The sequence below is a fragment of the Melanotaenia boesemani genome, chromosome 22 (genome assembly GCF_017639745.1).
Source record: "Melanotaenia boesemani isolate fMelBoe1 chromosome 22, fMelBoe1.pri, whole genome shotgun sequence".
NCBI classification, from domain to species: domain Eukaryota; kingdom Metazoa; phylum Chordata; class Actinopteri; order Atheriniformes; family Melanotaeniidae; genus Melanotaenia; species Melanotaenia boesemani.
In genome coordinates this window covers 28,443,954-28,466,559 of record NC_055703.1, presented here as the reverse complement: position 1 = coordinate 28,466,559, position 22,606 = coordinate 28,443,954, and the positions used below count along the sequence as shown (strand labels likewise).

Genomic DNA, 22,606 nt, shown 5'->3' with positions numbered 1-22,606 from the left:
TTTCTAAATGTTTTAATTATGCAACCATGTGATCATTTCAAAATGTTCAGTCACATTATTGATGCCTAAAGAAAGATTTACTAGCTCGACCACTTCATTAAACATGATGATGCAAGTTAGAAACGAGCAGACGCTGTTTTATGTGAGATTAGGTTGTGTTCTGCTCAAGCTGAAGGATCTTTGTATAAATCATGCTGCACATCCCTCTACACTGCTTATCTGAGAAAAATACTTCATATTCCCGGAGGAGGTGAGCCAGTCAGACGCAGTGAAGGTGTTTCATTCAGATTCCTGGATAAAAATAAAAGTATTTGATGGGACTGAACCATGAAGCTGAAATTCAACAAACGGCCACTAGATGGCAGCCTCTGAACACAGCTGAACCTTATTAACCAGCTTCTCTAGTTTCAGATGGTTTTATTTAAAGCTCAAGCCACACAAACACAGACATGCCGTCTCGTTGCTGTAAAACTTATTTTTGTTAACAAACATGTTTTCTTTCTTACGTATGGCCCTCTGTCTCCCTCCGCCTCCTCAGCACACCACTGTCCTCCCCTTCATCATTATCGAGATGCGGACCACCCAGCACAAATATCCCAGGAGGTGGTGGGGCCTGGCTGCCGTGTGCTGCTTCGGAGTGGGATACATCCTCTGGTAACAACTCTTTCCAGTAAATCCCTGGAACGACCCGCAGAGCTCAGTTTGGAAAATTCAAACTGTTTTTCTTTCTTAATAAAATGTTTGTTCAGTTCAAGCTGGTTTTAATTAGAAGTTAATGAAGGAAAAAAGATTTAAACTCTTTTAATAAACTGATGAAATCACAGCTGCAACTAAAACTGTGTGTGTGTGTGTGCGCCCGTGCCCAACAGGACGTGTTGGGTCCACCAGGTGACAGGTGTGTGGGTGTACCCGGTGCTGGAACGAATCACACCGCTCGCTCGGATCGTCTTCTTCAGCGCCATGACGACAGTGATCTGCATCCTCTACGTCCTCGGAGACATCCTGAACAGCTACATCTGGGACACGGCACGCACAGGTACACACACCCACAGGTACACACACCTGCCCGTCCTACCATATGCAGACACCACGCCAGTAAAACTCCAGCTTTTAAATTTGGTGGGTTCACAGATCATATTTACAGACATCATCCCTCCACCCAGTCCTCTTTCTAATTAAACTCCATCTTTCTGTCCCTTAGAAAAGGTCAAAGGTGAATGACCTCCTGTTGACACAAGACCAGTTCCAGAAGCAGAGTCTGGACCGGCTCCGTCTGGACCGGCTCCGTCTAGATGCCGGGAAGGAAAAGTTTTCTTCGATCCATCAGAATGAAAAACATCAGTTTTTCTTTAAAGAGAAAAACAACTTTTCTTCTTTTTCTTTGTACTGTTTTTGTTGTTTTTGAGCAGCCATCTTTAATCGGGAGGCAGGAGGACTGAACGTAACATAAACTCGACATAAACAGCAAGTAAACATGCTAACAGCATCTGTTATCTGCTAAAATCCAGTCAAAGGGAAGAAAGGACCACAGAATAACTTATTTGCTTTGCTGTCTGAGAGGAAAAACTCCAAGTTGGTAAATAAATAAATTCAAGTTTGAGAGGAAACCTTTTCCTGTTTTCCGTGTTCGCCTCCATGTTACATGAAAACCAGATGAAGACGAATCGGATGGTTTTTCTAGTGAATGTCGGACATTTGACCAGCAGGAAAAAGTCCGTTCAGCAACAACACAGAAATCATCTCTATAAGGATTCAGGCTGTTCATGGAAAAGGAGCTGAAACTTAGGAGTATCAGGAATATTTAGGAATCCTGGACTAGGTTCGGTCAGATTAATTTTATAAATACAATTTTTTTCTGTAACAAGGTTGGTGTTCTGGTTCTAAAATGATCCACATGGACCAGGTCTCGATTAGGTCCCGTAGGTAGGTTAAAGGTTTCTGGTTATTTCCTGTAGGTTAAAGGGCTCCGGTTAGGTCCTGTTGGTAGGTTAAAGGGCTCCGGTTAGGTCCTGTTGGTAGGTTAAAGGGCTCCGGTTAGGTCCTGTTGGTAGGTTAAAGGGCTCCGGTTAGGTCCTGTTGGTAGGTCAAAGGGCTCCGGTTAGGTCCTGTTGGTAGGTTAAAGGGCTCCGGTTAGGTCCTGTTGGTAGGTTAAAGGGCTCCGGTTAGGTCCTGTTAGTAGGTTAAAGGGCTCCGGTTAGGTCCCGTAGGTAGGTTAAAGGGTTCCGGTTATTTCCCGTAGGTTAAAGGGCTCCAGTTAGGTCCTGTTGGTAGGTCAAAGGGCTCCGGTTAGGTCATGTTGGTACAGAGTAGTACAGTACCGTGCAGTGCAGCAGACGGACCACCCTGAGAAGATGAAGCCAGGTCATTCCATCCTTTTGGTCTTCGGCATCCAATTGATACGTCTGATTTAGAGCATGTGGAGGAAATTCCCGGTTAAATTTACAAGAAACCCAAACAAACTTAAGTCTTATTGAACTGATTTATCAGGATTCACAGCAACATTCCTGGTTATAAACTCAAAGTACTTTTCATCCATCATTTCTTTTATAGAAGAATAACATTCACGTCCACGCCAACAACGCGATTCTTCATTCTTGTCAGAGTGAGACATGCTGTAAAAACAATGTCTATGTGATTTATGTGAACCAGATTGCTAGGCTGTCTCAGGTTTCCACCCGGTGGATGGAAACACCACTTTATAAAATGATCTACTTACGCCAAGCAGATTGCTCTAACCTGAACCACCTTTAAAACACTAAATCACACCTCATCGTCTCATGAATTCATGTTTTTTATTAGAAAAGTACATAAAACGAAATGTTTAAAAACCAGAAAGACATCAGGGTTTTTCTTTCAGGGTCAGTCCTTCCTCGTTCTGGGTTTCGGAGCTGAAACAGAAAAAAAACAAGAAAAGATGATATCTTGATGTCCGTTTGGAAAGGTGATCTTCAGGAGATTCAGACCACAACTCTCATAAAATAGGTTTCTGTCCAGGTAAACCGTGGACGTAAATTAGGGAGGGATGTGTCCTAAAGTTAACCAAGTCCTGATTTGTCCCAGTGTCTTATAACCCATTTAAACTCGTATGACTGGTTGCTCCATTTCTTTTTAACATGGTTTTCATGTTAGCTAGTGGGCCTAGCTAGTGCCAGAAAGCTAATGGTGGACATCCTTAGTCAGAACTTCAGTGTTAAAGAAAGGGGAGGAGGACATGAGGAAGGAGGACATCAATTTTCCATAGACATTTACTAATAATGGCTATGAACTACACGATTATATAAATTCTACATGAACAATATTTCTTTTATTTTTCCATTTTTTTTATGAGCCCTCGTTAGGGAAATTTCTTATGACCCTTATTAGAGAACCTACGCGTAGTGCCTCATTAGGGAACCTACGCGTGAACCCTCTTTAGGGAACCTACGCGTGGACCCTCGTTAGGGAACCTACACGTGAATCCTCGTTAGGGAACCTACGCGTGGACCCTCGTTAGGGAACCTACGCGTGAATCCTCGTTAGAGAACCTACGCGTGGAGCCTCGTTAGGGAACCTACGCGTGGAGCCTCCTTAGGGAACCTACGCAGGGAGCCTCGTTAGGGAACCTACGCTTGGAGCCTCGTTAGGGAACCTACGCAGGGAGCCTCGTTAGGGAACCTACGCATGGAGCCTCGTTAGGGAACTTACGCGTGGACCCTCTTTAGGGAACCTACTAGTGGAGTCTCGTTAGGGAACCTACGCAGGGAGCCTCGTTAGGGAACCTACGCTTGGAGCCTCGTTAGGGAACCTACGCAGGGAGCCTCGTTAGGGAACCTACGCATGGAGCCTCGTTAGGGAACTTACGCGTGGACCCTCTTTAGGGAACCTACTAGTGGAGTCTCGTTAGGGAACCTACGCAGGGAGCCTCGTTAGGGAACCTACGCGTGGAGCCTCATTAGGGAACCTACGCGTGGAGCCTCATTAGGGAACCTACGCGTGGAGCCTCGTTAGGGAACCTACGCGTGGAGCCTCATTGGCGAACCTACGCGTGGAGCCTCATTAGGGAACCTACGCGTGGAGCCTCATTAGGGAACCTACACGTGGAGCCTCATTAGGGAACCTTTATCTTAGAGTCAGGATTTTAGTTTAGGTCACAGAGATTAACGTCTATAAATTATTTATGTGAAGAAGAAGTTTGAGTCACCGTTTGGATTTTCCTGTTTATAAAACGTCTTCAACATTTCTACAGCTTCCTCTGATCCGTGACCTGGAACACACTGAACACAGGGTACATGTCACGGGCATGCACACACACATGGATGATGGAAGAGGAAGAGGAGGATGTGGGCGTCACATCATCAGACCTTGAACATGGTCCCGGTCTGAGGAAGATCTGCAGAGGAGATGTCCAGAACTGATCCACAGCCTCCGAAACGCTCATTCCTGCAGCCGTAAACAACCACCGGCAAATCTGACAGCTGGTGAAGGAACAACAATGACAACAACACAAACACCAGCAACCAGAGTGAAAGACGGATACTGAGCAGACGTAGCGCCGCAGCACACATGACGCACGGCTCCACGGTCACATACAGAACGGTCCTTTCACAAACGTTTCTTGAATCCAGGTTCCCATAGCGACACCAGTCCAGGACCTGGTCCACGGCAACCATCTCCGCATGACGTGTCGCCTGAAAGACATCAAACAGTATCATGTCATGCATCGACTGGAATTAAGTTCGAAACATAATTTCAGAACTTTGATACCTGTTAGCCAAAGACTGATACCTGTTAGCCAAAGACTGATACATGTTAGCCAAAGACTGATACATGTTAGCCAAAGACTGATACCTGTTAGCCAAAGACTGATACATGTTAGCCAAAGACTGATACATGTTAGCCAAAGACTGATACCTGTTAGCCAAAGACTGATACCTGTTAGCCAAAGACTGATACATGTTAGCCAAAGACTGACACCTGTTAGCCAAAGACTGACACCTGTTAGCCAAAGACTGATACCTGTTAGCCAAAGACTGACACCTGTTAGCCAAAGACTGATACATGTTAGCCAAAGACTGATACCTGTTAGCCAAAGACTGATACATGTTAGCCAAAGACTGATACATGTTAGCCAAAGACTGATACATGTTAGCCAAAGACTGATACCTGTTAGCCAAAGACTGATACATGTTAGCCAAAGACTGATACCTGTTAGCCAAAGACTGATACCTGTTAGCCAAAGACTGATACATGTTAGCCAAAGACTGATATCTGTTAGCCAAAGACTGATACATGTTAGCCAAAGACTGACACCTGTTAGCCAAAGACTGATACCTGTTAGCCAAAGACTGATACATGTTAGCCAAAGACTGATACATGTTAGCCAAAGACTGATACCTGTTAGCCAAAGACTGATACATGTTAGCCAAAGACTGATACATGTTAGCCAAAGACTGATACATGTTAGCCAAAGACCGATACCTGTTAGCCAAAGACTGATACCTGTTAGCCAAAGACTGATACCTGTTAGCCAAAGACCGATACCTGTTAGCCAAAGACTGATACCTGTTAGCCAAAGACTGATACATGTTAGCCAAAGACTGACACCTGTTAGCCAAAGACTGATACCTGTTAGCCAAAGACTGATACATGTTAGCCAAAGACTGACACCTGTTAGCCAAAGACTGATACCTGTTAGCCAAAGACTGATACATGTTAGCCAAAGACTGATACCTGTTAGCCAAAGACTGATACCTGTTAGCCAAAGACTGATACCTGTTAGCCAAAGACTGATACATGTTAGCCAAAGACTGATACCTGTTAGCCAAAGACTGATACCTGTTAGCCAAAGACTGACACCTGTTAGCCAAAGACTGACACCTGTTAGCCAAAGACTGATACCTGTTAGCCAAAGACTGATACATGTTAGCCAAAGACTGACACCTGTTAGCCAAAGACTGATACCTGTTAGCCAAAGACTGATACCTGTTAGCCAAAGACTGACACCTGTTAGCCAAAGACTGATACATGTTAGCCAAAGACTGATACCTGTTAGCCAAAGACTGACACCTGTTAGCCAAAGACTGATACATGTTAGCCAAAGACTGACACCTGTTAGCCAAAGACTGACACCTGTTAGCCAAAGACTGATACATGTTAGCCAAAGACTGACACCTGTTAGCCAAAGACTGATACATGTTAGCCAAAGACTGACACCTGTTAGCCAAAGACTGACACCTGTTAGCCAAAGACTGATACATGTTAGCCAAAGACTGATACCTGTTAGCCAAAGACTGATACATGTTAGCCAAAGACTGATACCTGTTAGCCAAAGACTGATACCTGTTAGCCAAAGACTGATACATGTTAGCCAAAGACTGATACATGTTAGCCAAAGACTGACACCTGTTAGCCAAAGACTGACACCTGTTAGCCAAAGACTGATACATGTTAGCCAAAGACTGACACCTGTTAGCCAAAGACTGATATTTTCTGTGAAGTTGCCTCATTACACGTGAATTATGACCACTGTATGTGAAAAGTTGACGTTCATTTGCTGGTTTGCTGTTGAGTCGATAAAAATGTGGGTTCTGTTTTCCGATAATGACGTGTGGAAATCAGCATCCACTGATCAACAGATTGATCAGTGGATGTGGAAACAGCAGCTTCATCAGACTGGATGCTTCTGGGCTCTACACAGGTTTAAAAACTCAGCCTGAACTTAACTGGACAACAACAAAAACAAAGAGTACCTACATTTTTGGTTTCATTGACTTCATTCCTTCCCTTTCCCACAACTTGATCCTCGTAGACCATCAGACATCCAACAGGAACCTCTCCTTTCTCCAGAGCCTCTCTGGCCTGGACCATGGACCATCATCGAGAAGAAGAGACAGAATCACAGAATAAAGTTTACCTTCTCATTAATCTGTGATCATGAAATATTTGCAGACACTTTCTGCTTGTTCAGCTTTTAAAACCTTTTCAACACTAATCTGGAATGTATTTCTAAAAAAATAATAATAAAAATTAAAGCCGCAAGCGGCATCCATCGGGTCCGAGCGTCCTGGACCCCGCCACCCGATGTTGCCATGACAACAGGTGGTGTAATGCGTTAAGGACCCAACGTGTATGAATCCTGTCAAGTTTGGTGCAGATCCCATGTATTTCTATGGAGATATGAGCAAACCGTGTTTCATGGCGAGAAGGTCATTTTCCGTCGGTTGCCACGGTTACACGCATTCTGCTATTAGAAAGATTTGAATATCATTTGGTCCCCAACTTGTCAGGAAGCTTCCCACCAAGTTTGGAGTCAGTCGCACAAATCCCCTCAGACTAGTTCGTTCAAATACGATGTGTGTAAAGTGCAAAAAATGGCAAAAAAAAAAAAAAAAAAAATGGCCGCACACGCCAAGATGGCGGGCACCCCGTTTCCATGGCAACAGGTGTTTCATTGACTTTTTTGCTCGACTCGTGGTGGTACACGTGTGTGCCGAGTTTCGTGTTCCTATGTCGAAGTAGACTTTGGGGATCCCATTCATTGGGGGATTTTTGGGGTGTCTAGGTGGCGCTGTTGAGCCAATTTTGCATTGAAAAGTATGCGGACCTTAGAATATCCCGAGTTACGCCGGGCTTGACGTGCGTGCCAAGTTTCACAACTTTTTAATGGGTGTTTAGGGGGTCAAAATTGGAGTCGAAATGCTTAGGAGAAAAATAATAAACATTTCAACCACAATAGGGTCCTTCCATACTTCGTATGGCTCGGACCCTAATTAATAACATGTCATCATATGATTAGCATTATTACTAAAACCTATGGATATTTAAGTTTTTTTAATCGCTGATGAACTTCTTACCGGAGGAGCATTTACCATGTAAAAAGCGCTGCTCATCCACTTCTGAATTTCTCCTTCAGTCGGATAAAAACCTCGCTCAGACTCTGCTCTGGCGCATTTTTCTGCACCCATCGCGGCTGTTGCTTCTTCTGACTGGTTTATTACTAGAATATAGAAAGTTCTCGTATCTTGTTCCTGTTCTGTTTAGTCACATTTCATCCGTTAAAGCGTCGTTAGCAACGACGAGTATCGATGGGGGAAGATAATATTGGATGGACCACTGCCGGACGTGACCACGCCCACATAGTTTATGTTCACATCCAAGTTAGCAGTCATTACGTGATCTAAACCGGAAGTGATGGAAATGCCTTAGTAATAAAAACATTGCTATTAAATGATCATATAAGCCAGTGTTTCCCAATCCAGGTCCTCGGGACCCCCTGCCCTGCATGTCTTAGATGTGTTCCTACTCCAACACACCTGATTCAAATGAATAAACCTCCTCATCCAGTCAATCTAAAACATGCAGGGCATGTTTTAGGCATATATATATATATATATATATATATATATATATATATATATATATATATATATATATATATATATATATATATATATATATATATAATTCCTCTCTTTTCCACCTAAGCCTCTCTAAAAGTTAAACTGCGGTATAAAGTGATTGTAGCCTGACTTTTCATTTAGAAAAATTGAACTTCCTGGGGGACACATTTCGGGACTCTTGACAGTTAGCATGTTAGCAAGTTGCTGATAACATTCTGGAACTCTTTGGCTAACATGCCCGTTAAATGATTAGCTCAGAGTTCGGTAAGTGTTTGGAGTTTTTTAAACCGTCTCTGTCTGAGGATGTTTTCGTCTGTCTGGAACTTTATCAAACGCCACAAACGGAAATTTATTTTTACCGGAGCTGTAGTTGGAGGTAAGGGTTCTTCATGTTAGCCATTAAGCTAGTACTACAGGTCAAGCTACTCTCCAGTCAAAGTTGGGCTTCGTCTTAGTAAAGCTCGTGCATCTCCAGATATATTTATAGAGCGTCGAAGAAACGCGGGGAAAGTTAGTTTAATTCGGTTTTCTTCAGCCAAAGTGATGCGGCAGCAAAGTTTCTAATAACTTGATTGTTTCCTCAGGCAGTTGTTATCAGTACATGGCCTGCTGGTCGAAACTCACTTCATTCTACTTCACTAAAAGTGTGAAGGTTTATTTTTGTGAAGATTTGCTTCTATGAGCAGAATGATTTGTATGAACGGGCATGATGGCTGCAGTATTCTGCTTTAATGACAGTGACAGGTGGTCCGGGCTCAAGCAGCCGCTGACAGGTGGCTGATGCTCACCTGTCTGCGGAGCTTCATGGAAGCTACAGCTTAGCATCACTCTGGAGGAATTTCTGGTTAATAAACCTCACGCTCCACAGCCTTTCTGTCCACATCCATCCATCATCCATCCATCATCCATCCATCCATCCATCCATCCATCATCCATCCATCCATCATCCATCCATCATCCATCCATCCATCCATCATCCATCCATCCATCCATCCATCCATCCATCATCCATCCATCATCCATCATCCATCCATCATCCATCCATCCATCCATCCATCCATCATCCATCCATCCATCATCCATCCATCATCCATCCATCCATCCATCATCCATCCATCCATCATCCATCCATCATCCATCCATCCATCCATCATCCATCCATCCATCATCCATCCATCCATCCATCCATCATCCATCCATCATCCATCCACCATCCATCCATCCATCATCCATCCATCCATCCATCCATCATCCATCCATCCACCATCCATCCATCCATCATACATCCATCAATCCATCATCCATCATACATCCATCCATCCATCCATCCATCCATCCATTCATTCATTCATCCATCCATCCATCCATCCATCATCCATCCATCCATCATCCATCATACATCCATCCATCCATCCATCAATCCATCATCCATCATACATCCATCATACATCCATCCATCCCTCCATCCAACCATCTAACCATCCTTCCTTCCTTCCTGTGTGGAGCTTCTTGTGATTTGATTCGTGTCTCTGTAAACTTCCAGCCTGTCTTGATCGTCACCACGCTGCCCAGGTGGTTAGTTTTTCTAACCCTTTTCTTATTTACATGCTCTGGATGTAGATTAAACTCGGATGTATCACTTGTGCCCTTTGTTATTTATTTTTCAGGGGTTTCTGTTCAGTCCTAGTCCTGAATTACATTAGTGGTTCACTGTTAAAACATGCACCAAACCTTAAGTTTTTCTTTTTAAAGCGGATGAAATGGGACTGATGTGATCTGGTTCTGTGTTTTTTGTGTTGGTGCTTGGTCAGGAGTCTATGTCCTGGGTAAATATGCCCAGAAGAAGATCAAGGAGATCCAGGAGAAGGAGGCCACGGAGTACATGGCTCAGGCCAGGAGGCAGTTCCACTTTGAGAGCAACCAGAGGACCTGCAACATGACGGGTAGGATGTCCAGACCGGTTTCTGGTACCAGCTTCAGGAAGATGATGAATGACAAGGCGGTGTTTGTGTTTCAGTGTTGTCGATGCTTCCTCCGCTCAGAGAGGCCATCATCGCCCAGCTGAACTCAGAGAGCCTCACAGACCTCCTCAAGACTAAGTGAGGCATCTAATTTATTCCAGTTGTCCACAATACAGAAGAAAAACATGCTTCTAAAAAACAGTTCGACATAAATAACACAGACAAGAAAGACAAGCATTTTTTGTCAGAAAAGAGAAGACAGTTAAAAAAAAGCATAACTTCCATCCTTCATTCTCATCGGGTTAAAATTCACCATAAATAAGAGGCAGGATGAAACAGAAGAACATTATCAGGTTAGACTGTTCAGTAAAACTACACCGCATGTTTCATTCCTCTCATCTGTGACGTTTAGAGGATAAAGAATCCTTAGTTAAATCTGGGTTTAGTTTAGAAATACCTTCACCTGCAAATAAAGACTTTTCTTAGTAAAATCTATTTGTTTACTAAGTATTTATCATCATTTTCTAACCTGAGTTTTGCAGAAGTTTCATATGTTGCAGAGAAAATGTTTCTCTAAATAAATCCACTACCTCTGACCTCCTACCTAAACTCGGTTTTCTTGCTGTATCTGTGAGCCTGTAAATGAAACTTTGCTGATCTCTTTGTAACTGATGAAGTGTAGCAGCACTCTGTCTGTCCTTCACTCCGTCCCACAGACCAGCCAATAAACTGGACATCTGGGAGGATCTGAAGATCATCAGTGAGTTTTACTTTTGTAAACACCAAACTTTTTCATCTGAGACTAAATACATGACGATAACCTTCTTTTTTTCCGGTATTTTCAGGTTTTACTCGGACCACTGTGGCAGTCTATAGCACCTGCATGCTGGTGGTCCTCCTGAGAGTCCAGCTCAACATCATCGGAGGATATTTGTACCTGGATAACTCTGCTGGGAAGAGTGCAACGGTAAGACATCAACCCTCTAAGATGGCGATTTACTCATTAACCAGTCCTCTAAAGATGGAGATTTACTCATTAACCAGCCCTCTATAAATGGAGATTTACCCATTAACCAGTCCTCTATAGATGGAGATTTACTCATTAACCAGTCCTCTATAGATGGAGATTTACTCATTAACCAGTCCTCTATAGATGGAGATTTACTCATTAACCAGTCCTCTATAGATGGAGATTTACTCATTAACCAGTCCTCTATAGATGGAGATTTACTCATTAACCAGTCCTCTATAGATGGAGATTTACTCATTAACCAGTCCTCTATAGATGGAGATTTACTCATTAACCAGCCCTCTATAGATGGAGATTTACTCATTAACCAGCCCTCTATAGATGGAGATTTACTCATTAACCAGCCCTCTATAGATGGAGATTTACTCATTAACCAGTCCTCTATAGATGGAGATTTACTCATTAACCAGCCCTCTATAGATGGAGATTTACTCATTAACCAGTCCTCTATAGATGGAGATTTACTCATTAACCAGCCCTCTATAGATGGAGATTTACTCATTAACCAGCCCTCTATAGATGGAGATTTACTCATTAACCAGCCCTCTATAGATGGAGATTTACTCATTAACCAGCCCTCTATAGATGGAGATTTACTCATTAACCAGTCCTCTATAGATGGAGATTTACTCATTAACCAGCCCTCTATAGATGGAGATTTACTCATTAACCAGTCCTCTATAGATGGAGATTTACTCATTAACCAGCCCTCTATAGATGGAGATTTACTCATTAACCAGCCCTCTATAGATGGAGATTTACTCATTAACCAGTCCTCTATAGATAGAGATTTACTCATTAACCAGCCCTCTATAGATAGAGATTTACTCATTAACCAGCCCTCTATAGATGGAGATTTACTCATTAACCAGCCCTCTATAGATGGAGATTTACTCATTAACCAGCCCTCTATAGATGGAGATTTACTCATTAACCAGCCCTCTATAGATGGAGATTTACTCATTAACCAGCCCTCTATAGATGGAGATTTGCTCATTAACCAGCCCTCTATAGATGGAGATTTACTCATTAACCAGCCCTCTATAGATGGAGATTTACTCATTAACCAGCCCTCTATAGATGGAGATTTGCTCATTAACCAGCCCTCTATAGATGGAGATTTACTCATTAACCAGCCCTCTATAGATGGAGATTTACTCATTAACCAGCCCTCTATAGATGGAGATTTACTCATTAACCAGCCCTCTATAGATGGAGATTTACTCATTAACCAGTCCTCTATAGATGGAGATTTACTCATTAACCAGCCCTCTATAGATGGAGATTTACTCATTAACCAGCCCTCTATAGATGGAGATTTACTCATTAACCAGCCCTCTATAGATGGAGATTTACTCATTAACCAGTCCTCTATAGATGGAGATTTACTCATTAACCAGTCCTCTATAGATGGAGATTTACTCATTAACCAGCCCTCTATAGATGGAGATTTACTCATTAACCAGCCCTCTATAGATGGAGATTTACTCATTAACCAGCCCTCTATAGATGGAGATTTACTCATTAACCAGCCCTCTATAGATGGAGATTTACTCATTAACCAGCCCTCTATAGATGGAGATTTACTCATTAACCAGCCCTCTATAGATGGAGATTTACTCATTAACCAGCCCTCTATAGATGGAGATTTACTCATTAACCAGCCCTCTATAGATGGAGATTTACTCATTAACCAGCCCAGACTGGCTCACATCGGATATTTCTGTGTTTCTGGTTGTTTAGTGAAGACTCAGAAATGTCCCCTCATACTTTGTGTCCTTTCTCAGGCTCCTTTGGCTCCTCCAGATGTCCAACAACAGTACCTGTCTAGCATCCAGCACCTGCTTGGAGACGGTATGAACCCACCATGAAGACCAGGTTGTAGACCATGTGGATCGGATCTGAGTCTTTGTGTCTCTGCAGGTCTGACTGAGCTGATGACGGTGGTGAAGAAGGCCGTCCAGAACTCCTTGGGCAGGTTTGTGTTCCTTTTAAAAGTTCCTGTTAAACCAACTTTTTGGGAACACAACATGGTTCCGGGAACTGATGTGGTTCCTGTCGACCTGCAGCATTTCTCTGAAGCAGACCCTGTCTCTGCTGGATCTGGAGCAGCAGCTGATCTGGATCAGATCGGAGGTGGAGGCCGCCTCCGATCACCCGCTGTCCTGGTACATGATGGCGGACGACGAGAATGCGCTCGCCAACCAGGCGTGTGGATTAACGGAGAATGACGTGATGACCATCAGACTGCTGAATGAGACTCGGGACATGTTGGACAGGTGAGCCCATCACACCTGGGCAGGTAAATGTTGCTCTCTGTGCAGATTTTACATGGTTCTGTTTGTTCTTCAGTCCAGACTTCCCCACTGTCCTCAACACCTGTCTGAACCGAGGTTTCTCTCGTCTCCTTGACAACCTGGCCGAGTTCTTCCGTCCTCCCCCAGGTGACTCAACGCCCAGCTCCACACCTGACAGGTAAGTTTGTTTAACCCTTATGTCCCGTTTTCTACAACGTTTAGGAAGGAAGTTTGTTTCCTCCATGTGTGCTGTATTCCGGCTTCCCGCTGGGGCCCGGAACCAGCAGATTTTCTGTCTCCACATGTGATTTATTCCTCATGTGAACTGAGTAGAGGCTCTGCAGTCCCCGTGGCAGGTAAGACAGGAGATTTAAAAACGTAGAAAGAAATAAAAAAACATTAACTTCACCTGTACAGGTTTTAGTGGATTTTAGCTTCATTCAGGTACCAGACAGGAAGCTGAAAATGAAATTAGATTATACTTTATTTAATTACAATGTTGTAGTAGGTTTTTTTTTATTAAAACAATAATTAATTAGAAGATGAAGCAGATAACTTGTTCTGAAGGGAGATGGCGGCTGCAGGAATGATCTCCACTATCTTTGTCTTTCATTGGACCTGACGAAGCCTCACACTGAACACACTGTTGTTCCCTCACTGTTTAGAGGGTGTGAAGAGTCAGTACAGAACCAGGACCAGAATAATCCCCAGCACAGAACCAGGACCAGAATAATCCCCAGCACAGACCCAGGACCAGAATTATCCCCAGTACAGAACCAGGACCAGAATTATCCCCAGCACAGAACCAGGACCAGAATTATCCCCAGCACAGACCCAGGACCAGAATTATCCCCAGTACAGAACCAGGACCAGAATAATCCCCAGCACAGACCCAGGACCAGAATTATCCCCAGTACAGAACCAGGACCAGAATAATCCCCAGCACAGAACCAGGACCAGAATAATCCCCAGCACAGACCCAGGACCAGAATTATCCCCAGTACAGAACCAGGACCAGAATTATCCCCAGCACAGAACCAGGACCAGAATTATCCCCAGCACAGACCCAGGACCAGAATTATCCCCAGTACAGAACCAGGACCAGAATTATCCCCAGTACAGAACCAGGACCAGAATTATCCCCAGCACAGAAACAGGACCAGAATTGTCCCCAGTACAGAACCAGGACCAGAATTATCCCCAGCACAGAACCAGGACCAGAATTGTCCCCAGTACAGAACCAGGACCAGAATTATCCCCAGCACAGAACCAGGACCAGAATTATCCCCAGCACAGACCCAGGACCAGAATTATCCCCAGTACAGAACCAGGACCAGAATTGTCCCCAGCACAGAACCAGGACCAGAATTGTCCCCAGCACAGAACCAGGACCAGAATTGTCCCCAGCACAGAACCAGGACCAGAATTGTCCCCAGCACAGAACCAGGACCAGAATTATCCCCAGCACAGAACCAAGACCAGAATTGTCCCCAGTACAGAACCAGGACCAGAATTATCCCCAGCACAGAACCAGGACCAGAATTGTCCCCAGCACAGAACCAGGACCAGAATTATCCCCAGTACAGAACCAGGACCAGAATTATCCCGAGCACAGAACCAGGACCAGAATTGTCCCCAGCACAGAACCAGGACCAGAATTATCCCCAGCACAGAACCAGGACCAGAATTGTCCCCAGCACAGAACCAGGACCAGAATTGTCCCCAGCACAGAACCAGGACCAGAATTATCCCCAGTACAGAACCAGAACCAGAATTATCCCCAGCACAGACCCAGGACCAGAATTATCCCCAGCACAGAACCAGGACCAGAATTGTCCCCAGCACAGAACCAGGACCAGAATTGTCCCCAGCACAGAACCAGGACCAGAATTATCCCCAGTACAGAACCAGAACCAGAATTATCCCCAGCACAGACCCAGGACCAGAATTATCCCCAGCACAGACCCAGGACCAGAATTATCCCCAGCACAGAACCAGGACCAGAATAATCCCCAGCACAGAACCAGGACCAGAATAATCCCCAGCACAGACCCAGGACCAGAATTATCCCCAGTACAGAACCAGGACCAGAATTATCCCCAGCACAGAACCAGGACCAGAATTATCCCCAGCACAGACCCAGGACCAGAATTATCCCCAGTACAGAACCAGGACCAGAATTATCCCCAGTACAGAACCAGGACCAGAATTATCCCCAGCACAGAACCAGGACCAGAATTGTCCCCAGTACAGAACCAGGACCAGAATTATCCCCAGCACAGAACCAGGACCAGAATTGTCCCCAGTACAGAACCAGGACCAGAATTATCCCCAGCACAGAACCAGGACCAGAATTATCCCCAGCACGGACCCAGGACCAGAATTATCCCCAGCACAGAACCAGGACCAGAATTGTCCCCAGCACAGAACCAGGACCAGAATTGTCCCCAGCACAGAACCAGGACCAGAATTGTCCCCAGCACAGAACCAGGACCAGAATTGTCCCCAGCACAGAACCAGGACCAGAATTATCCCCAGCACAGAACCAAGACCAGAATTGTCCCCAGTACAGAACCAGGACCAGAATTATCCCCAGCACAGAACCAGGACCAGAATTGTCCCCAGCACAGAACCAGGACCAGAATTATCCCCAGTACAGAACCAGGACCAGAATTATCCCGAGCACAGAACCAGGACCAGAATTGTCCCCAGCACAGAACCAGGACCAGAATTATCCCCAGCACAGAACCAGGACCAGAATTGTCCCCAGCACAGAACCAGGACCAGAATTGTCCCCAGCACAGAACCAGGACCAGAATTATCCCCAGTACAGAACCAGAACCAGAATTATCCCCAGCACAGACCCAGGACCAGAATTATCCCCAGCACAGAACCAGGACCAGAATTGTCCCCAGCACAGAACCAGGACCAGAATTGTCCCCAGCACAGAACCAGGACCAGAATTATCCCCAGTACAGAACCAGAACCAGAATTATCCCCAGCACAGACCCAGGACCAGAATTATCCCCAGTACAGAACCAGGACCAGAATTATCCCCAGCACAGAACCAGGACCAGAATTATCCCCAGTACAGAACCAGGACCAGAATTGTCCCCAGTACAGAACCAGGACCAGAATTATCCCCAGCACAGAACCAGGACCAGAATTGTCCCCAGTACAGAACCAGGACCAGAATTATCCCCAGTACAGAACCAGGACCAGAATTATCCCCAGCACAGAACCAGGACCAGAATTGTCCCCAGTACAGAACCAGGACCAGAATTGTCCCCAGCACAGAACCAGGACCAGAATTGTCCCCAGCACAGAACCAGGACCAGAATTATCCCCAGTACAGAACCAGAACCAGAATTATCCCCAGCACAGACCCAGGACCAGAATTATCCCCAGTACAGAACCAGGACCAGAATTATCCCCAGCACAGAACCAGGACCAGAATTATCCCCAGCACAGAACCAGGACCAGAATTGTCCCCAGTACAGAACCAGGACCAGAATTATCCCCAGCACAGAACCAGGACCAGAATTGTCCCCAGCACAGAACCAGGACCAGAATTGTCCCCAGTACAGAACCAGGACCAGAATTATCCCCAGCACAGAACCAGGACCAGAATTGTCCCCAGTACAGAACCAGGACCAGAATTGTCCCCAGTACAGAACCAGGACCAGAATTATCCCCAGCACAGACCCAGGACCAGAATTATCCCCAGCACAGAACCAGGACCAGAATTGTCCCCAGCACAGAACCAGGACCAGAATTATCCCCAGCACAGAACCAAGACCAGAATTGTCCCCAGCACAGAACCAGGACCAGAATTATCCCCAGCACAGAACCAGGACCAGAATTGTCCCCAGCACAGAACCAGGACCAGAATTATCCCCAGCACAGAACCAGGACCAGAATTGTCCCCAGCACAGAACCAGGACCAGAATTATCCCCAGCACAGAACCAGGACCAGAATTATCCCCAGCACAGAACCAGGACCAGAATTATCCCCAGCACAGAACCAGGACCAGAATTGTCCCCAGCACAGAACCAGGACCAGAATTGTCCCCAGCACAGAACCAGGACCAGAATTGTCCCCAGCACAGAACCAGGACCAGAATTGTCCCCAGCACAGAACCAGGACCAGAATTATCCCCAGTACAGAACCAGGACCAGAATTATCCCCAGCACAGACCCAGGACCAGAATAGTCCCCAGCACAGAACCAGGACCAGAATTGTCCCCAGCACAGAACCAGGACCAGAATTATCCCCAGTACAGAACCAGGACCAGAATTATCCCCAGCACAGACCCAGGACCAGAATTATCCCCATTACAGAACCAGGACCAGAATTATCCCCATTACAGAACCAGGACCAGAATTATCCCCAGTATAGAACCAGGACCAGAATTATCCCCAGTACAGAACCAGGACCAGAATTGTCCCCAGTACAGAACCAGGACCAGAATTAGCCCCAGCACAGAACCAGAGTCATGAAGACTTTACTAACATTAGGTTGGCAAAAGCCCCTCCCACTGACCTCTACGTGACCTTTTGCGCCACCCTGGCATTGTTGTTTAATACATAGCTGATTAAATTTGAACTAAAATGACTGTAACATGTTAGTTTGGTCCTTTTATACCCAGAATGACTGAAGCTGTGACGAAATCCCAGAAATCTTCATTAAACTCACAGGAAGCCAGAAAGCCAGTCACGCCACACCCGCTGATACAGAGCGGGACAAATCTATAGCTTCTAAAGATGAGTAGACGTGGTGATGTGGAGGACCGTCCATGTCCATTCATGTCCATCACTAAACTTGTGTGATTAGTCTGTCTGCAGTGAGGCTTCCGCTGGCCAAGATAATCCCCATCATCAACGGCCAGATCAACTGCATCTGCAGCGAGACCCCCGGACACTTCCTCCAGGTACCGACCACATCCCATCAATAATTCGGCCATGTTGTTTCCAGCTCTTCCACCAATAAACTGCTGGAAGCAGCAAACGATTGAGCTGATCTCTGTCTCTGCTTCATCACATTTAACCCAGTTCATGTCCGAGTCCTGAAAACCATCTGGAACTAACATCTGGTTTTCCTCCTGGTTTCTCGTCTTCTCTTCCAGGACCTGCTGATGAACGATCAGGTGAAGGAGTTCGCCGCCAACGTCTACGAAACCTTTAGCACGCCGCAGGAGCTGCAGAAATAGCCACCTGCACGGACGGAGACGAGGATGACCGGTGAGACGGCAGCGTCCTCTGAGACGAGGACACTCCGAGGAAGACGTTCCCGACAGCATGAAGACAATAACCTGACCGTGACTGTGGTGCATCATGGGAACTGGAGTCCTGGAAAACATTCTGAAGAAGTTTATTTCCCTCAGGGACATCTTGAGATGGAATGAGATGGAAAGAGAGGAAGTCACTTCCTGTCCAGCTCGTTTTTACCTTTTCAAATATGAAGCTCAGACATTCAAAATTAATCTGTATTTAAGGACATTTATCCTCTTTATCGGCCGTTTCCCATCGTTTGCCAGACAATTCTAGTTGTTTATTGCCCGTTTTCTGTACATTATCTGCGGTTTTCCCACATTAATCAGCCATTCCCAGTCGTTTATCGGCCTCTTCCCGGTGTGTACCATCTGTTTTCCTGTCTGAATCCTGTACTTCCTGCTCTGTCCACACGGCGTCGCTGTTCTCTGCAGTGTTTCTTCTGCAGCCTCTACGTGTTTCTTCCTGAGTTTTGTATTTTCTTCACTTCAACTCCAGTTTTCTCTGACTGAAGTGATTCCTCTGACCTTTAACATCTGGGGCAGTCCCATGAATGTCCTGCAGGTCTCAGTCCTCAATCCACCATATTTGCGTATTTCCAGATTCCCCCTCCATGGAAGGATGAGGGGGTCCAGAGGTCTGGGGTTTTATCTGACGGCTCGTCTGAAGGCTCCTGGTTTTACGTTAACCTCTGCTGGGATGTATGAACACAGCTCTGCGTGGAACATGGAGGCACGGATCTGCTGAAAGCTGGTCCCAGTGGTTTCTGGTCAGCTGGAAGCTTCTGGCTTGCTCTGACGGACCCGCCAGGTTTCTGATGAACGTCCAGAATTCCACACAGAAAACTGGAATCAGCTGAACGACCAATGAAATGTACGTTTATAACAAATCCTAAAGAAAATAAATCTAAAATAAGATTTTATTTTGTCTTTATGTTGTGTGTAGACCCAGACCACTGATGATAGACTTGCTCTGGACAGGTGTGTTTTTCATGTAACTCGGGCCGGAACAAGGCTCCTAACTCGGGGGATGAACCAGAGTTGGTGGAAAACCGGTTCAAACCGGATCTTTAGGCTTTGTCACAGACAGCATTTGTTCTTGTGTCTTTAGTTTCAGACCGTCGGACCACGTTGAAGGCGTTCCATCACAGACAGGAAGTGATTTTACCAACAGGAAGTTGAACTGATCCTGGTTCTCATGGATTGCTGCACTGCGCCGGGAAGAACGTCTCCATGGTGGGAAAAATCTGTGGAAATCCTTTAAATAGAGAATTAGTTATTGATTAATAAGATAAATAAAACGAAGCCTGAGACAGAGGTTCCACTGAGTAAAAGGTGATTTAATGGAAAGTTCATCTGGAGAACATCTGAGCTGTTTTCCTGGTTGACGATGACTCAGCATGACTTCATCTTCTCTCCTGACCAGCTGAGGTCCAACCATATAAGGAAGCAGGGGGTCACATGACTTCATTAACATGATCCAGCTGTGAGTCATCCTGAAGTCCAGCTTGTTTATGGCTTTTCCCGCCTCCTCCTTCATCTGAGCTGAGCTCCACCATGACCCGATCGAAAGTCCACATGTTGGTTCAAACAGTTAAGGGATAAACGTGTTCTAAACATGTTACTCACATGACGGATCACATGAGCCATCAGCTGATTCTGCCTGACAGAAGAACACGGTGATGAGCTCATTCATGGATCCTGCCAAGGTTTTTCTTTTTAATGTAAAAAGAGATGAATAATATGAAAGATGGAACCTGGAAAACAACGACCAATCATATATATATATATATATATACATATATAGGCAAGGCAAGGCAAGGCAGTTTATTTGTATAGCACATTTCATGTACAGGACAATTCAAAGTGCTTTACATAAAACAAAGACATTACAGATATTTAGAATAGTAAAAGGCATTAACACATAATCAACACATAATCACAATAAAATAATAAATTACATTAAAATGATTAAAAGCAAGATAAGTTAAAAAAAGTTACCGTGCAGATTTCATGCATAGACATGAGAAAAGAAAAGTTTTTAACCTGGATTTAAAAATGTCTACATTTGGGGAAAGTTTAATCTCCACTGGCAGTTTGTTCCATTTGTTTGCAGCATAACAGCTAAATGCTGCTTCTCCATGTTTAGTCTGGACTCTGGTCTGGACTCTGGTCTGGACTCTGGTCTGGACTAGTTGACCAGAGTCTTTGGATCTAAGAGCTCTGCTAGGTTTATATTCTCTGAACATATCACAGGTGTATTCTGGGCCTAAACCGTTCTGGGATTTGTAAATGATCAGAAGGGTTTTAAAATCTATTCTGTGACTGACTGGAAGCCAGTGTAAAGATTTCAAAACTGGTGTGATGTGTTCAGATCTCTTAGTCCTGGTTAAAACTCTAGCAGCAGCGTTCTGGATGAGCTGCAGATGTTTAATGCTCTTTTTAGGAAGTCCTGTTAAAAGACCATTACAGTAATCCAGTCTACTGGAGATGAATGCATGGATGAGTTTCTCATGGTCTTTCTGGGAGACTAAACTTTTAATCCTGTTGATGTTTCTGAGCTGGTAAAAAGCTTCTTAGTGAAGCTTTGATGTGGATGCTGAAAGTCAGGTCTGAGTCTATCAACACTCCCAGGTTACGAACTTGGTTGGTAATTTTAAGAGCCCGAGTCTCCAGGTGTTTGCCAATGCTGACCCTCTTCTCTTTGCTACCAAACAGAATAATCTCAGTTTTGTCTTCATTTAATTGTAGGAAATTCTCCCTCATCCAGGTGTTTATTTGCTCCAGACACTGACACAATAAGTCTATTGGACTGCAGTCATCTGGTGACAGAGACACATAAAGTTGTGTATCATCAGCATAACTTTGATAATTAATACTATAGTTCTGTAATATTTGACCCAAAGGGAGCAGATACAAGTTGAACAGAAGAGGTCCAAGGACTGACCCCTGGGGGACTCCACAAGTCATGGCCACTCGCTCGGATTCATAGCTGCCGATCGTAACAAAATAACTCCGGCCTTCTAAACAGGACCTGAACCAGTTAAGGACCGCTCCAGAAAGTCCAACCCAGTTTTCCAGCCTATGCAACAGGATTCTGTGATCTACAGTATCAAACGCAGCACTGAGATCCAACAGAACCAGGACTGATACTTGACTAGAATCGGTATTCAACCTAATGTCATTTAACACTTTGACCAGAGCTGTTTCAGGGCTGTGATGAGGTCGGAAGCCGGACTGAAATTTATCAAGATTTCCACTTTCATTTAAAAAGTCATGAAGCTGGTGAAATACAACTTTTTCAATAATCTTGGAAATAAAAGAGGTTAGAGACGGTCTATAGTTGTTCATTATAGAGGCGTCTAGAGTCCTTTTCTTTAGGAGGCTTAATAGCAGCTATCTTTAGTGACTTGGGTAAAATGCCTGATGCCAGTGAGCTGTTAACTATCAGTAGGAGATCACTTTCTACTGAGGTAAAAACTGGTTTTAAAAAGTCGGATGGGATCATGTCCAGAGTGCATGTTGTTGATTTCAGATGCCAAACTGTTTCTTGTAGGACTTTTAAATTCACCATTTTAAATTGCGACATAACATCAGAATTATTTCCGGGTTTTAGACACAGACTAGTTTTCTTGTTTGACTGTGTGGAATTAATATTTTGCCTAATTGT

At 44.7% G+C, this 22,606-nt stretch overlaps 3 protein-coding genes across 6 annotated transcripts in view; 2 read left to right on the top strand and 1 right to left on the bottom strand.

The window, feature by feature from the left end:
* Positions 1 to 1,607, top strand: part of aig1 (androgen-induced 1 (H. sapiens)) — a 12,764-nt gene extending 11,157 nt beyond the window's left edge. The window contains exons 4-6 of the mRNA XM_041976387.1: positions 539 to 654; positions 870 to 1,036; positions 1,202 to 1,607. Coding sequence (XP_041832321.1) covers positions 539 to 654; positions 870 to 1,036; positions 1,202 to 1,221 — 303 coding nt within the window. The 3' untranslated portion in view covers positions 1,222 to 1,607. The remainder of the gene's footprint in view (positions 1 to 538; positions 655 to 869; positions 1,037 to 1,201) is intronic.
* Positions 1,608 to 1,959: 352 nt separating this feature from the next.
* adat2 (adenosine deaminase tRNA specific 2) lies at positions 1,960 to 8,204 on the bottom strand. 3 transcript variants are annotated; one of them, XM_041976390.1, is made up of 7 exons: positions 7,833 to 8,204; positions 6,733 to 6,837; positions 4,517 to 4,667; positions 4,341 to 4,447; positions 4,181 to 4,253; positions 2,830 to 2,888; positions 1,960 to 2,137 (listed from the first exon to the last, which is right to left on the bottom strand). In XM_041976390.1, exons 1-6 carry the CDS (start codon positions 7,941 to 7,943, stop codon positions 2,860 to 2,862), a joined length of 576 nt encoding a protein of 191 aa, XP_041832324.1. In that variant the 5' UTR covers positions 7,944 to 8,204; the 3' UTR covers positions 1,960 to 2,137; positions 2,830 to 2,859. The 3 variants fall into 3 exon arrangements, with proteins under 3 accessions (XP_041832324.1, XP_041832323.1, XP_041832325.1); XM_041976389.1 differs by lacking the exon at positions 1,960 to 2,137 and having other exon boundaries at positions 2,776 to 2,888; positions 7,833 to 8,203; XM_041976391.1 differs by lacking the exon at positions 1,960 to 2,137 and having other exon boundaries at positions 2,776 to 2,888; positions 7,848 to 8,203.
* Positions 8,205 to 8,503: 299 nt separating this feature from the next.
* pex3 (peroxisomal biogenesis factor 3) lies at positions 8,504 to 20,705 on the top strand. 2 transcript variants are annotated; one of them, XR_006009119.1, is made up of 12 exons: positions 8,504 to 8,754; positions 10,190 to 10,321; positions 10,396 to 10,477; positions 11,056 to 11,099; positions 11,185 to 11,306; positions 13,157 to 13,223; positions 13,293 to 13,347; positions 13,439 to 13,648; positions 13,722 to 13,844; positions 18,501 to 18,597; positions 18,793 to 19,810; positions 20,048 to 20,705. XR_006009119.1 is itself a non-coding variant. In XM_041975961.1 (11 exons), exons 1-11 carry the CDS (start codon positions 8,682 to 8,684, stop codon positions 18,874 to 18,876), a joined length of 1,089 nt encoding a protein of 362 aa, XP_041831895.1. In that variant the 5' UTR covers positions 8,504 to 8,681; the 3' UTR covers positions 18,877 to 19,859. The 2 variants fall into 2 exon arrangements, 1 of the variants encoding a protein (XP_041831895.1); XM_041975961.1 differs by lacking the exon at positions 20,048 to 20,705 and having other exon boundaries at positions 18,793 to 19,859.
* The last annotated feature ends 1,901 nt before the right edge of the window (positions 20,706 to 22,606 follow it).

What these genes read in the sequence shown, in the direction of transcription:
- adat2 (XM_041976390.1), bottom strand. Translation starts at nt 7,943, where the DNA reads ATGGGTGCAGAAAAATGCGCCAGAGCAGAGTCTGAGCGAGGTTTTTAT. An exon ending in ACATGGTAAATGCTCCTCCG is followed by an intron (nt 6,838 to 7,832) that starts GTAAGAAGTTCA and finishes TCCATGGTCCAG; the next exon opens with GCCAGAGAGGCTCTGGAGAA. An exon ending in TGCGGCGCTACGTCTGCTCA is followed by an intron (nt 4,448 to 4,516) that starts GTATCCGTCTTT and finishes ACCAGCTGTCAG; the next exon opens with ATTTGCCGGTGGTTGTTTAC.
- pex3 (XM_041975961.1), top strand. Translation starts at nt 8,682, where the DNA reads ATGTTTTCGTCTGTCTGGAACTTTATCAAACGCCACAAACGGAAATTT. An exon ending in TACCGGAGCTGTAGTTGGAG is followed by an intron (nt 8,755 to 10,189) that starts GTAAGGGTTCTT and finishes GTGCTTGGTCAG; the next exon opens with GAGTCTATGTCCTGGGTAAA. An exon ending in GAGGACCTGCAACATGACGG is followed by an intron (nt 10,322 to 10,395) that starts GTAGGATGTCCA and finishes TTTGTGTTTCAG; the next exon opens with TGTTGTCGATGCTTCCTCCG.